The sequence below is a fragment of the Agelaius tricolor genome, unplaced genomic scaffold (assembly GCF_023055355.1).
Source record: "Agelaius tricolor isolate 1412-34295 unplaced genomic scaffold, bAgeTri1.0.p SCAF_1, whole genome shotgun sequence".
Taxonomy (NCBI): domain Eukaryota; kingdom Metazoa; phylum Chordata; class Aves; order Passeriformes; family Icteridae; genus Agelaius; species Agelaius tricolor.
The window spans coordinates 36939143-36952781 of record NW_027269261.1 but is presented as its reverse complement, the minus strand read 5'-3'; the positions used below and the strand labels follow the sequence as shown (position 1 = coordinate 36952781).

General features: G+C 40.2%; 1 protein-coding gene across 5 annotated transcripts in view; it reads left to right on the top strand.

The window, feature by feature from the left end:
- The window catches only part of ZNF318 (zinc finger protein 318), a 32326-nt gene that overhangs the window by 1756 nt on the left and 16931 nt on the right, over positions 1–13639 (top strand). For all 5 annotated transcript variants that reach the window (XR_011679648.1, XR_011679650.1, XR_011679649.1 and 2 more), the window contains exons 2-4: positions 3732–3877; positions 8683–9316; positions 10507–11931. Coding sequence is in view for 1 of the 5 variants with exons in the window: in XM_071430023.1 (XP_071286124.1) it covers positions 3732–3877; positions 8683–9316; positions 10507–11931 (2205 nt within the window). In the remaining 4 variants the exon portion in view is untranslated. The remainder of the gene's footprint in view (positions 1–3731; positions 3878–8682; positions 9317–10506; positions 11932–13639) is intronic.

Here is a 13639-nt window from a genome sequence, read left to right as displayed (position 1 = left end):
TTTCACCCTTATCTCCATCCTCTTTAGTTTCCTTTGTGTACCCTTGCAAATTGCATTACTAATAATATCCACGATGAAAATAAGTAGTTTTTAAAGAGGAAATGTTTTTCTGTCTGATTCATGTCAGTTTGTGTTGTGGCTTGATGGACAGTTGCATGTTCACGACTGATGGGTGGCAAACCTGGGATACAGGACAGAACTTTCTTAAGCTGACTTCATCAGTCTCCCATTTCATTGTATCCACGATAGGCTGTGAACCCGTGCTGGCTGTAACAAAACTTTCAATGCTGCTGACTGTGTTGGTAGTCCAGACTTGGAGAAATTTGATCTAGGAGTTTATTACTAGAAGCCTCCCATTCCCTCTTTGATTGGGGGAAGGCCACCAAAAATGTCCACTTTACACGAACATTATTTTTGACAAACGCTGCTCTTCATGTGTTACTTTACACCCTCCTGGCTCAAGTTAAATCAGTCATCTCAGCAAATTGTTACAGATTGATGATTTTTTCTTGCCTGTTGAAACTTCGGAGAAGGATTGAAAAACTATTTATCCTAGAAATTAGGCGGCATTAGCAGGTTATTAGCAGGTTAGCTAATGCTGTACTGATGAGCCAAATGGATTTTTTGTTTATTTACAGGATTACTGCATTTAAGGAAAGCCCTTCTGTAGGAAGCAATTGTCACAGTAAGAGATCTTGAGACAATTAAATAGAGTTCTTCAACCTATATTGTGCTGACTCTTGCGTTTGGTAAAGCCCGCTGTAAGTAATTCTTAGAGTGTAATATCCACATTTTTTCCATGGAAGCTTTTGTTCCCCAACAGGTGTTTGACTGAGAACTGACACTACTTCTTCTTCAAAGTGATGTTAGAAAGCATAAAATACGTATTTAAGTTTGTTTTATTTTTTAAGAGTACTGTTTACAAAAGTAGTGTTAATTAGAGAAAGATAAAAGCTGGGATTATGCTGTCATTTTCCAACGAGTGGCACTAAATGTGATGGAAACAGAGCAGACAGCAGATATGTTGGGTTATCATGACTGGTCAGGGTAAAGTTTTAATTAAATTTTTAGGATTTTATGACTTAAGACTCTTCAGAAGCTTGAGAATATGAAATGTGCAGATGTGGGAAGTTACACAAATATATTAGTAAGTGGGATTTTGGAGCTGTCACTGAGAGGACATGAATTCAGAAGCCCGAGGAAGAGGAATTTAGGTTGCAATGAGGAAGGAAGACTTGAAAGAGGGGAATATATGCATAAGGGTGGGAGATGTAATATGTAGAATGAAGACACTGATGGGATAAGGGCATGGGGTTGAAATGGAGAAAATAAATTTGAGTACAAGTTCCAGGTCATTGTCCCTATCCTATATATGAATTGAGGTATGAAAGCAGCAGCCTCAGAGATTTCTTACTAAATTTTCTTATTTCTGGGAATTGTTTTGGTTTGGTTTTTTTGTTGTTGAGATTTTTAAAAAAATTATTATTATTTGTGAGATGGAGTACATGCATTTCCAGGTTACAGCATTGTTGCACAGTTTGTTGTGCATAACTGGGTGCGGGCAGTGGAGCCCTGTATTGGATGTTGTAAGTAGGGATGGTGTTAGTTTCTTAATAGCTGAGGAAAACTGTGGTGATTGGAAGAACGTGGAATGACAGCAAAGGTTTGGGCTGAGTACTGAGAAATGTAATGGAGAGGAAGGTCAGGGCTTTACAGTGAGAGATTTTGGCAGACTTTCATTTGTTCTTGCAAGGCTGACACATGCTGCTTTTATTTATCCCTGCTGACCTGCGTGCTTGTTCTTTTTAAAGGTTTGTTTTAGCTTCTTTGCTTTCTTGTAAGAAAATTGGCTGAGATTAGAGGACTGGAGCATGTGGGGTCAACAGAGGATGGAGAAATGACAAGCAGGTATGCCACCTGTTCAGTAATATGGCAGTGGTAACTGTGGTTTAGGTGGCAGAGCAGGAAGGAAGAAAAATGCAGTGCAGTGTACACATAGGTATGACTAGTGGTAGTGTTCAGTGCTCCAGACACAAAAACCTTTTAAACGTGGAGCTTCTCCAGTTTAAAAAAAAATATAAAAAAAATCATGAAGTTCAAATATTTACTGCCCTAACTGCTGTCTCTGGGCAATTTGTGTAGATCAGTCATAAGCAATCCAAACATCCCAAACATTCTGAATGTAAACTATTTCTTTCCTTTGCTCAGAATTTGTTCTGAGATGTAATCATCACTTCTCTGTCTTCAGTGGAGGTGATTGTCATTTGTATGCCCAGTCTTGATGATGAGAAGATGGCCTTGAAGATAGTAATTTCTTGAGGCAGCCAGCAAAATTCAGTGTTACAATGGGCACAAGTCAGAATGTGTTTGTATGAGACACATGCACCTTGAATATGTTGTTTCTCAGCCAGGCTGTTGCAGGATCAGGGCTGGACAATTGTGCTGGACAGGGCAGTTGGTCTTCAAAAGTAATTAAAGTGTGTTCTGATAAATGCTGGGATTCAACTTAGTGAACAAAACAGAAATCACTAATATGTTAGCTTAGAATAAAGCTATATGCCCAATGGATTCTAGTACAGATTTGTACTGCAAGTGAATTTTATTAGGTAAACTTGTAAAGCAATTCTTTTGCTTTTGTTGGAGATTATGTACTGTTCCTTTGGTCTCTTGGAGGATTGAGCTGAACCTGCTGCATGCTCTCAGGGTGGATGTGGACACTCAGTGCACCTGCTGCTTGCTACTGCAGTTTTCAGCAGTAAAAGCGGTGTGCAGTGCATGACTGGTTTGGCAGAACTGAAGCTGGTTCACTGCTTCCTGTTAGGCAGAATCTATATTGTGTTGGTTTAAAAAAGCAAATCAAGTATCTCTGTCTTTAGGCAGTCTCACCTGTTTTTTATGGAACTCCCCTTAACTCTGATCAGTTCTGTATTCTGGTGCTATATTCTAGAATAATGTGAGGCATAACTAGTTAAGCATAATTTAACAGTGATGGTGTTTTGTGTACTGTGTATGTGTACAAAGGAAGGTCTGTGTAGAGGCAATGAGCTCAGGTCTTCTCTGCTGTAGGTTTTTCCAAGGCAAATTTATTTAGTTTACTCTGGTTTTCTTTACCAGCTTTAAATAATGATAATGGGAATTTTAGACACCTATAGAAGGTGTTTCTAGTGGCATTGGTTTTTAGTATTATGTTGTGCTTATCTGCTGAAAGCAGCATGAGGTGAGGAAAACTGGTAAAAACATCACTGCTAGGAAAATCTTTGTTTACACTGGTTCATGTTGTTACTAAAGTTGTAAAGGGCCAGAAATGCAGACACTTTATTCAGAAATTCCTGGCACTGTTTTTTATGCAATATTTATTTAGCTGCTTCTTCTCTACAAAGAAAGGAGAACAGCAGTAAATTTGGAACTTTGTAACTTTCTCTTTGGTTTTACATCTTCCAAAATGGGGATTTATGAAATGTATTTTTGAGTTGAAAATTTTTAGGTAATTTCAATATGGAGCATGTTGTTAGCACCTGGGATGAGAAGTTAAATGCAGTCAACACCCTCCCCTTTATTTAGTAACTAAATGGAATTGAAGTATTTGGAACAGTTGTTCTTCTAGTCTGATTTTTTTAATTGAGCCATCTCCCCAGGTCGAATTTATTAAGCAGAGCAGAATCACTTTCCTTTCTGTGGCTGAGATTAAAATCCCCTGATTGATGGGCTTGCACTCTCTCTTCAATTTACAGAGGCGCTCTCCGAGTCTCCGCTCTGAGTCTTCCCTGGAGCACAGTTTGCGGATTACTGTTGGTAATGACCGCTATTGCATTGGCACGCCGGAGCGAAGGAGGCTGCCTGATAGACTGGGCTCACCAATTGATAACCTGAGTGACAGGTATGCTCCTCTGCTCGTGGGGATTCACCTGGGTGAAACTGCGTGGGAATGGCTCTGTTGGATGAGATCAAACATCTCATTAGCCCACTGAATGCCTAGGGAATGAGGGTAAGCATGTAGTGGTGCTTCCCAGGAATATTTCCCCAGCCTCTTGCAAGTTGTGGTACAGAGAATTCCTGAACAAAAGTCTCTGCCTGTGTAACTCTAAACAGATAGTTCTTCAATTTTGTCAGCTGCTTCTAAATCCCATATAAACTAAGCATGCACATGATATATTGCAGAAGGGTATGTGGTGTCAATCCCTCCAGTGCTTCCTTCCCCTTAAGGGTGGATGTCACATGGAGACACTTCATTTGACATTTCACTGCTTCAGCCACCTTCTGTTTCTTATGAACCTACCTAGTCCTTACTGAAAGGAAGGTTGTTTAGTATAAAGATGGTGTAAAGCTTCAACTTCCCCATTTAATTGTCTACTTTCCTGTTTTTTGAGACTAGTCTAGAAGAAAACTCTAAAGCAGCTTGAAGGAGATTATTATTTTGACTTTAAAAACCTTGCAGAAGAGAACATAGTCAGACAGTCTCATACATTATAAAGGAAGTGTTAGAATTCTTAGGATCCCTTGACTGAAATTGGAGAGAAACAGTTAATGGAGAGAATTCTTTTGTGTTAAAATACTTCACTGCTGTGAAGAGTGAAGTGTAAATATTAGAAATAGAGTTAGGAGCTCTTTGCCTTCAGTAGGAGAACCGGTATAATCTGGGGAAAGAAAATCAGAAAACTGTGCAAATAATTCTCTTTGTTTTGAATTGCAAAATTAAAGATGGCATAGCTTGTGCCCTGGAGCATACAGTTGCACTTTCAGGTCAGGGATAAGCATCCAGCACAGCAAAAACCATTACCACTTCCATTTTTGATGCAAATATCATCAACTGTTAAAAAAAAATGAGAGAGAGGGAAGTGAGCAGAAGAAATGAATTTCCTGTCTTTCTCAGGTATAAAGTTAAGTTTCAGCAGGTGTAGAAAACCAAGTGAGAGTTTGGGTTTTGGTACTGTCACTTTTATGCCTTTACCTCAGTTCTCCTGGCATCAGTGTTTGATTTGTAAATCCCCTGTGCAGTCTGCAATCTTGTAAATGAAATGAGTATGTATGCTCAGGGAGAGTACAGTGGTTGGAAGGAAAAGGAAGTGATATGTTGGGAACTGGCACTTCTCTGGCAAATTAGGTACATTTGAGGGGCAGTGGATGGTAGTATTTATCCCATTGCTTCATGTTCTCAGGTGAGATTTTAGATTTAACCTCTTCTGTGGTGCTGATGCATGGTTAGAAATAACATCAGGTATAGTGCAGTTTATTTAATGTAAGAGTGAGAAATCACAAAAGTTGACTTCTCTATTACAGAACCCATAGATGCGAAACAGAATGGTAAGAATAGGCTCCAGAGAAGGTTTAAAAGTGACAGATGAGTTAGAATGAGAAGAAGATAAAGTGAGACCATGTAGAATTTAATCATTAAATGACTTCCTTGTATTTGTAGTGTAAGTATGCAAGAACTTCATGTTGTTACATTTGGTTTTTTTTGTCTAATCTGTGCTGGCTGCGCTTTTCTGAGTGTTGCCCGTTGTCCAGAAGCTTAAAGTATGTGACAACCAAGTCACCTGTTAGCTTTTCCTAAATTGTCTAGGTACTGCTTCTGAATTCTAAGTTTCTTCACTGCTAGCCATTTTATTTGTTTTCAAAAGACACTTGGGTTTTGATTAAGAACATTGTTTATCAGGTATTTTTCATCATGTATTTTTTCCCTTCCCTGAGAGGCTGCCCTGGTACTGGGACACTGACTTTGTCTATCACGGGGCTGTAAAATGGTCTGTTACTGCTTCTATCACATTTTTATTTTGTATGTGGTACATTCTTACTCTAATTAAAAATAAAAAAGACAAAAGAAAAAAGTGTTTCCTAAAGTATTTTGACGTAATTGGAGCAAATAATTCTGAATTTAATTATTCTCAGCTATTTTTGCTAACTACTCTACTTTGATATTTCAAGCAATCGCTTTGACACATTATTCTCTGTAATTTACAGGGCCTTGGGATGGTAGAGAGATTCATTAGTCTATAAAGGAAATAAAATACCAAAGGAGAGAAATCAGGGAGGCTTTTAGAGTCTCCTGCAGCAGTGTATGTTCAGGATGTCTGAGGAGACTTTCTAAGGGTGTTTGTTCCCATGCAGGTCTGTCCTAAAACATCTGTAAGAGCTTGCCCCATGTTTCTAGGGAAGCTGGTCTCCTGCACACGTCTAAATAGGCACACTGAATGCTGCTGGACTGTGAGGTCAAGGTCACCTAAGCAGCTTCAGCTTCCTGCTTGGACCAATAAGTGTTTTTTTTGTCTTCCAGAACCTCAATCTGTCAAAGTGAAAAATAAATCTTTTTCTCTCTCCCCATCTTCCATCTGTACAGCTCTCAGTATTTTTAAGACATTCTACTACTATCTGTGCTGGCACAAGCTCTAGAGAGCATCCCACCAATTCTTTCATCTGAGGTTAATACAAAAGATAGACCAAATCACTGCAGAGACTTGGTCTGCATTAGGCTGTGTTCTGAAATAGCGTTTTTTTGGCATGATATCAAGAGTAACAGTTGGCTGGAACATGAACAGCTCATCTGACTCCCTATTCAAAGACTGTGTATTAAAGTGGAGTCCTGTGGATTGCTGACAGCAGAATACCACTATTTATTTCTATTTCTGTGTATGTGAATAAATACACCACAAAGTAAATTACCTTACACTAGTTGTAGGTCTCTGAGGCAGCATGTATGTGTAGCCTGTGGTCTGTTTTCCATCTCTGAAACTGCAAATTCCAGTGATTCATGGATTCTTTGTTGGTGAAGGAATTGGGATGGTCACAGTGGTACCACCTTGTATCCTCTCTCGAGGATGCAGTAGCTAGTAGTGAACATCACTGGCTGAAAGCATGCAAACCAGTTAAGAGGGATGTAACTCTATTGGACTGTATGCACAGAAAACATGTTTCAAAGATTTCTGTAAGGAAAGAAATAATTTTTCCCACAGCTGTATTTAATTTTCAGGTTTTAAATTTGCATTTTAGCTGTTCAAAGTGTATTTGGAATGTCTTGCTAGTTTTAAATACAGTACATTTGCTGTTCCTTTCTTTCCAAAGTATGATTAAAAATTCCTGTGCTTTGTCACTGCAGTCAGTTTGAATTGTAGGCAACAGCTGTCAGACATGCATCTAAATAATTTTATTTGCACAAAAATCAGCTGAAGGTATATGGTGAAACATCTGTTACTCCATCAAGTGCGTTCATGCAGCTTGTACAGGTTTAGCAGGCTCTCAGAAAACGTGCCACTGGAAATAGACATACCTTTATGTAGGTGGTGAAACCAACATTTATTTATGAAATTTAATTTAGCTATTTGTAGATGTTTTTGTGCTTTTGGAGGAGGTGGATATGTGTAGTTTGCTGAAAACTGGAAAGATACCATGTAATACAATGGGTACAGGTGCATGCCAGATTTGTTTTATAAGATGTGTTGGACTGATAAAGTACCTAATAAATGCTTTGCAATGATGCAAGGTAAAGTGAAGTTTTGTGTTGATTTTGTTCTTAAATATGCATGTGTAAACTATGAAAATACCCAGGAAAAAGACCTTGTCTGTGCATCTCTGCTATTCTTTAGTCTGTTGTGAAAAACTGGGGCTGTAATTTATTTGCAGATTTTTTTGACAATGTCTTCTGGCATGACTTGATTTTGTCCCTTCTCAAATCTATGGAGGGACCTTTTGGAGTAGGAGGAGGTGATTTTTGTGGATTCAGGCCATTATCCATAGTTTATCTCAAATTGATTCACTCAGGAAAGAGTCTTCTGTCTCATTGATGTCACTTAGGGAGCACATTTTCTTTCTTGGACGATCTTGCTAGATTTTGAAATATCAATAAGTAAAACCAGCAGATTATAGCTTTTAAAGTGGTTTGGTTTGTTTCTGCCTTATCTGAAGAGAAGTTGCAGAAAAGTTTTTAGGCATCAAGGAAAAGGCCTTAGCCAAAACAGTATCCCTAATTGTAGGTGTCTGTAGGAGTTGGTCCAAAAGTAGATATTCCAAGAGAAGAAGCTGGTTATTCTGATGTTGTGACAGTTGCACCATCCACTGTAATAATGCAGAGAGGCTGGCACAGAAGAATGGTACCATTACACTTAATCTCCTTGGTTTATGGATACCAGAAACTGTGCTTCTTTTTAGTTATGGGGTTCATGTGATTAGTGACAGTGCTGTCTGCATATCTGTTGCAAAAGTAAATGTTGGTAGAATTTGTGGTCCTTGTCCACAGCTGAAGATAAAAAAAGGATCTGGTTGCATTTGCCAGTGTGAAACTGAATTATACCTTGAATAATTCATAGGAAATCTGACCTTGGCATCTGACTGGGAGAGGCGAGGAAGGGGATTGTGGTCTGAAATATGATAGTAAGGGTTTTTTAAAATGTGTAGTCTCTCACATTCACAGAAACTAATCCATCCTATCAATTTTTCAAGGCTCTAATTCCTCAGTATGAGTTGAATTGTTCATGTCACTGCATTTGCAGGTAACGTCCTAGGAGGGATGTACAGTACCATTAAAAAGAATTCTCCCTCTCTACCCTGCATTTTAAGTACATAAAATGTTGGTTCTGTTTAGTAAGAGAGATGTTATTTTGAAACTGGTTTGGAAATTTCTTACCCTTGAGTAGGAGTAAGACTTTATTTAACCTGATTCAAATACTTCTGTTCTGTGTTTCTCTCACACAGGGATGATGTGGCTGATGGTCCAATATTCACTAGAGGCCTCACGTGTCCTCGCAGCCTTGAGAGATACCCAGCCCATGAAGATCAGCCTTTGAGTCCCTTCATCCCGAGGCACAATGAGGACTACCGCAGCCGAGATGTTTTCCTGCACCGCTCAGATTACAGCCCGCACTACGGCCGCCGGGAGGAGCTGCCTCGCGCATCTGACAGAGATGGTGACAAACTGAGGAGATCCCCCTACCCACTGAGGGCAGAGGAGAGGGGCCGAGAAATAAAGCGCCCACGGTATGAAAAGGATGAGAAGATGCATGGTGTGAGCGCAGAGCATCAGGGCTTCTCATCAGGAACGCGGAACTACCGCAGGCGAAGCCGCAGCCGGAGTAGAAGCCTGAGCCCGTCATACCTGAATGAAGAATTCCGAGAGCTTGACCGTGCAAGGAGGAAAAGAGAAGAGGAAGAGCGCAGCAGGAACTTGAATCATGATGTTTCAGGCACTGGCTACACCATCCCTGGCTTGACTAACACACTACAGACTTCTGAGCCTCGCTATACATACAGGCCTGAAGAAATCCCACCCATGCCCAAAAAATCTATCTTGAAGAAACGAGTAGAGATGGAAGTAGAGTCTGCTGTTCAGGTTTGGTCTCTTTATGTCTGTCTATGTGCTTCTACTTTCCAAAACAGTTACTTCATGAGACAGAATGTTAGTTTGCTTTCCAAAATACGAAAGCCAAATCTTTGTTTCCCTTTCCTTAAGAGGACAGGTATCTTTCTGCAGGGCTGTAAAAGTTTGAAGTGCTTTAGAAGCTTTAAATGGTTATGGCATTTAATCAGGAATCATATATATATATACACCCCTATATAAATATATATATATATATATACACACACACACCCCCATATATATATATAGTCTGAGACAGAATAAAATGTCTCTGTGGAAATTCAACCCATGATGCAGAGATCTGGGCTAGCTTTCAAAGAAAAACTGGGTCTCATAGTCTCATAGTACCACAGGCAGTCAGGATATTGATTGAAGCTCTTCCCCTGTAGCAGTGTCTCTTTCTTGTCTCTTTATAGACTTAGAGAACTGCCTAATGCTTCTTCAGTACCTCTGTTTGAAAACTTTTAAATTTCTTAATTTTTTTCCATTTGAACTATAGGCTGGGATCAGGTTTGGAACTATAGGTTTGGGACTTAATTTGTACCAAACCTATACCAAATTTGATTCTCCAAATTAGAACAATGCACAGATAAATGTCTGTGACTACTGTGATAAACTGACTTTTTGTGTTTTAACGCATCACTTTGATTTGCCTGTTTTACTGATCAGTGTTGGTTTGATAGTGACATACTTATCTCAGGAGTGCTCAGATACTGAGCATCCCATTCCATACCTATTACTGGAAATGCTCTTTAATATGGCATTAATTATGAATATCTGAAGAAGTGACTGAGAATAACCTCAATGCGGTAGTTTTTATCTGACTTAAGGTATTGAAATCCTATGTGACTATGACTAAACTCAAAGCATATCCAAAATGATGTAACAGGGTTTCAGTTTTTCATTTTCAGTTCTTATGCTTGCAAAAAGTTTGAAATATAGTTGTGATTTTGTGTGTTCTCTGAGATAAGCATTCATTGTTGGACAGGGCATTCCAGAATCATCGGGCAACTTGGTTTGTAATCTTCTGTGTTCTCTTTCAACTGCATATTGTCTCTTCTAACACTTTTATTCAGCTGTGAACTGAAGGAGAAATGAACATGTTCCTTTGTTCTGTGAGGTGCATAGTGCCTTAGAAGTAAATAGTATCTTCTCTCTTTCAGCCCGAGGGCTTTTCAAGCAGTCCAGCCCCCAGCAAGGATCTTCCTCTTCTTTCTAGTCAGTCTTCTTTGCCCCAGAGCAACGACGTAGCTCCTTTTGCTTCTGAAGTGGAAAACTTTCTCAAACGGTTTAACCAAGGCTCTCTTGTGGAGGCTTCAGACAAGGAGTTGCATGAAGGTTTGTGTGAGTGGAACCCACTCTCTGGGCCTCCCAAAGACACTTTGATATTTGAAGAGAAGTTTGGAAGCTTCTTAAGTCACAAAGAAAAAGTAGAACCCAAGTCAGAGCCCACCGATCGCCATACTGACTTCCTGCTGCCTCATGAGAGGGCCAGTCAGGATGGCAGTGGTTTCTCCCGAATTCTGGGCATGATGGCTGATTCTGTCAGTGCTCAGGAGAAGAGGAGGCGTAGCTTTCCTGACATTGAGGACGAAGAGAAATTTCTTTATGGTGATGAGGATGAAGAGACCAAAATTGAATCTCTCCCCATAGAGAAGCCCCCAGTGAGTTGTGGCAATGAGATAATAATACAGAAAATGAGCCCACCTCCTTCTCCTGCTCCAGCTGTCAAGATGGATCCTTTAGAAGAGCCAAACGCAGAGTACGCAAAGATCCACGACTTGCTCAAAACCATTGGACTTGACATTGGTGTTGCTGAAATTGGCAAACTGGCTGTCCGTACCCAGGAGCGCCTTCATGGCAAAAAGCTGGCGTCTCGTTCTCCGGATCGCCGCTCCTCGGAGGCTCGCAGGCTGGACGCCTGGGAGCTGCGCCGCAGCCGCAGTGACACTCGTTCTCCTGAGTCAGGCCAGCAGCGTTCAGCGTCACCTCCGGGCTCCTTCCCACAGCCCAAAGATGCGTCCTCTCTTCACAAATCAGACTATGCTAAGAGCAACCCAGTGGGACAGGAGATACCTCCACACACACCAGAACAGCCTCTTCCTTCTGTCTCTCTCATTCCTTCAATTCCACCAACTCCTGCTAGTTTGCCACCTACACCTACTTCTGTTTCCCAATACCAAATTCCCAACTATTCCCACTACACTGCTGCTCAAATTTCCCAAAACTATCCCCCTCCCACAATGGCTCCTCCAGGATATGATGCATATGGGCACTATATGGCATATGCAGCCCCTGGCTGGCCTATGTACCCCCCTGCCCAGCAGCCTAATCCTACGCTACCAGAAGCTCACGGTCTTCTTACTATGGCCATGTCAGCGAACCCCACGCGTCCCAATCTCCGGGTGATTGAGACAGTCTCTCTGGGAAAGGATGTCCCTGACGTAAAAAGAGATGGTTCTGTGCTTGTTCAAGTCCCTACCACTCCTTCTCATTCCAAAGCACCCCTTCGTCTGTCGTCACACTCTCTGAAAAATACCACAGAAAGGATGTCGGATGAAAAAAATCGGGCAGCTCAAAAGCAGAAGGTATGTTAGGAATTCTGATACTTCAGATTGTGTTGGATTGCATGATTGGTGGGGTAGAAGCTTTTTCTCTAAAGGTGCACTTTTTTTTTTGGAGTTGCTTCAGTTTAAAAATAGTTCGACCTAGTTTACTCCCGTGAAATATCCCTAAGCATTTGTCTGTAATATTCAATGACTCCTGTAAAAAATGCATTTTTAAATCTCCCAAAGTTGCATGCCATTGGCTATGACAGAACAGATGGAATCAAATACAAAGTTTAATTTCTTTGAACAAGCCAAAATCTTAGAGAAAACACATGCTGGCCACAGTTTGGCTTTATTTTGCTGAGATTTAGATATTGAAATACCTGAAGATATCTGGGGATATGTAAAAATCTGAAGGGACAGTGTAAAGAAAATGAAATGGCTTTTTTTACTGGTGTTCAGTGGCAGAACAAGAGGCCACTGAAACACAGGAGGCTCCATCTGGACATGCTACATTGTACAAAATACCACAGTTATATCTGTATTAGGCATTCTTTAATACATACTAAAGGGTATCATCATTCACCATCACATACAATCTTCCCTCTACATTTATATTAATTCTCTTACAAAAATCACAAAACTAGAAGAATTTAGGGGAAACTACTTGGAGGCTCTGACTCCAAGTATGACTCCAGTTTGGGTCATATGTATTAGTGTTTTCCTCTTCTAATTATCTTGGTTTGTACAATAATTAGAAAGTAGTGGGGAAGAATGTATTTTAAAATAGGAAACTGTAGTTACACAACTGTCAAAGAACTGGATGATTCCTAAAAGTTGTTTCAGTTTTCAGACTGGTGTCCATTTGGTCGTTGTTGTTAAAATAAGAGCATAGAATTATTTGGGTATGAGAGGACAATTAAAAATCATCTCGTTCCAACCCCACTGCCACAGACAGGGACACATTCCACAAGACCAGATTGCTCAGAGCCCCATCCAACCTGGCCTTGAAGACTTCAGGGCTGGAGAGTCCACAGTCTCTATGGGCAACCTGTTTCCATGTCTCACCATCCACATTGAAAAGAAATGCTTCCTTTATATCCAGTTTAAATCTACCCTATTTTAGTTTGAAACTGTTGCCACTTTTCCTGTGACTACAGACCTTGGTAAAATATCTACCGATTTTTCTTTCAAGCCCCCTTTAGGTATTGAGGCTGCAATATCATCTTTTATTATAAGAGCCTTTTCTTCACTTGTATGAAGTGCTAAATCAGCAAATAAGTGAGCTTCCACTTCTTGCAGGAATAATAATTTCTTCAGCTAACACAGCTGAAATTTTGTTCTTAATGTAATTTAGTACTTTTGGAAGAGCTCTCTTGGCTTATGGTGTGTGCTTTTCTCCTGCCCTGACATACCTTGGTAGCTCATCTGTGCATCTTGGTAGAACTTCTAAGGCTTTATCTGCACTACAGAAATCTTTGTCTAGGGCTTAGTCCACTGGTTTTTTTGTTGGGATGGTTTGGAGTATAAAAATTTGCATGTTCCACTTGATGCCCCCATACTGCAGAAAACTCAGAAGGAAAGAATGGTGCTTTGATGATAAAAAATAGCATACAAAGCCAAAATAATAATAAAAAAACACTTCTTATGTTGTTTAAGATGTAGCTTAACTGTGTTGGTAGAACTACTTCAGGAAGGATTCGGGGATCCTGCCAACATTGACATTGCTGTGGTAGAAGTGATTGTC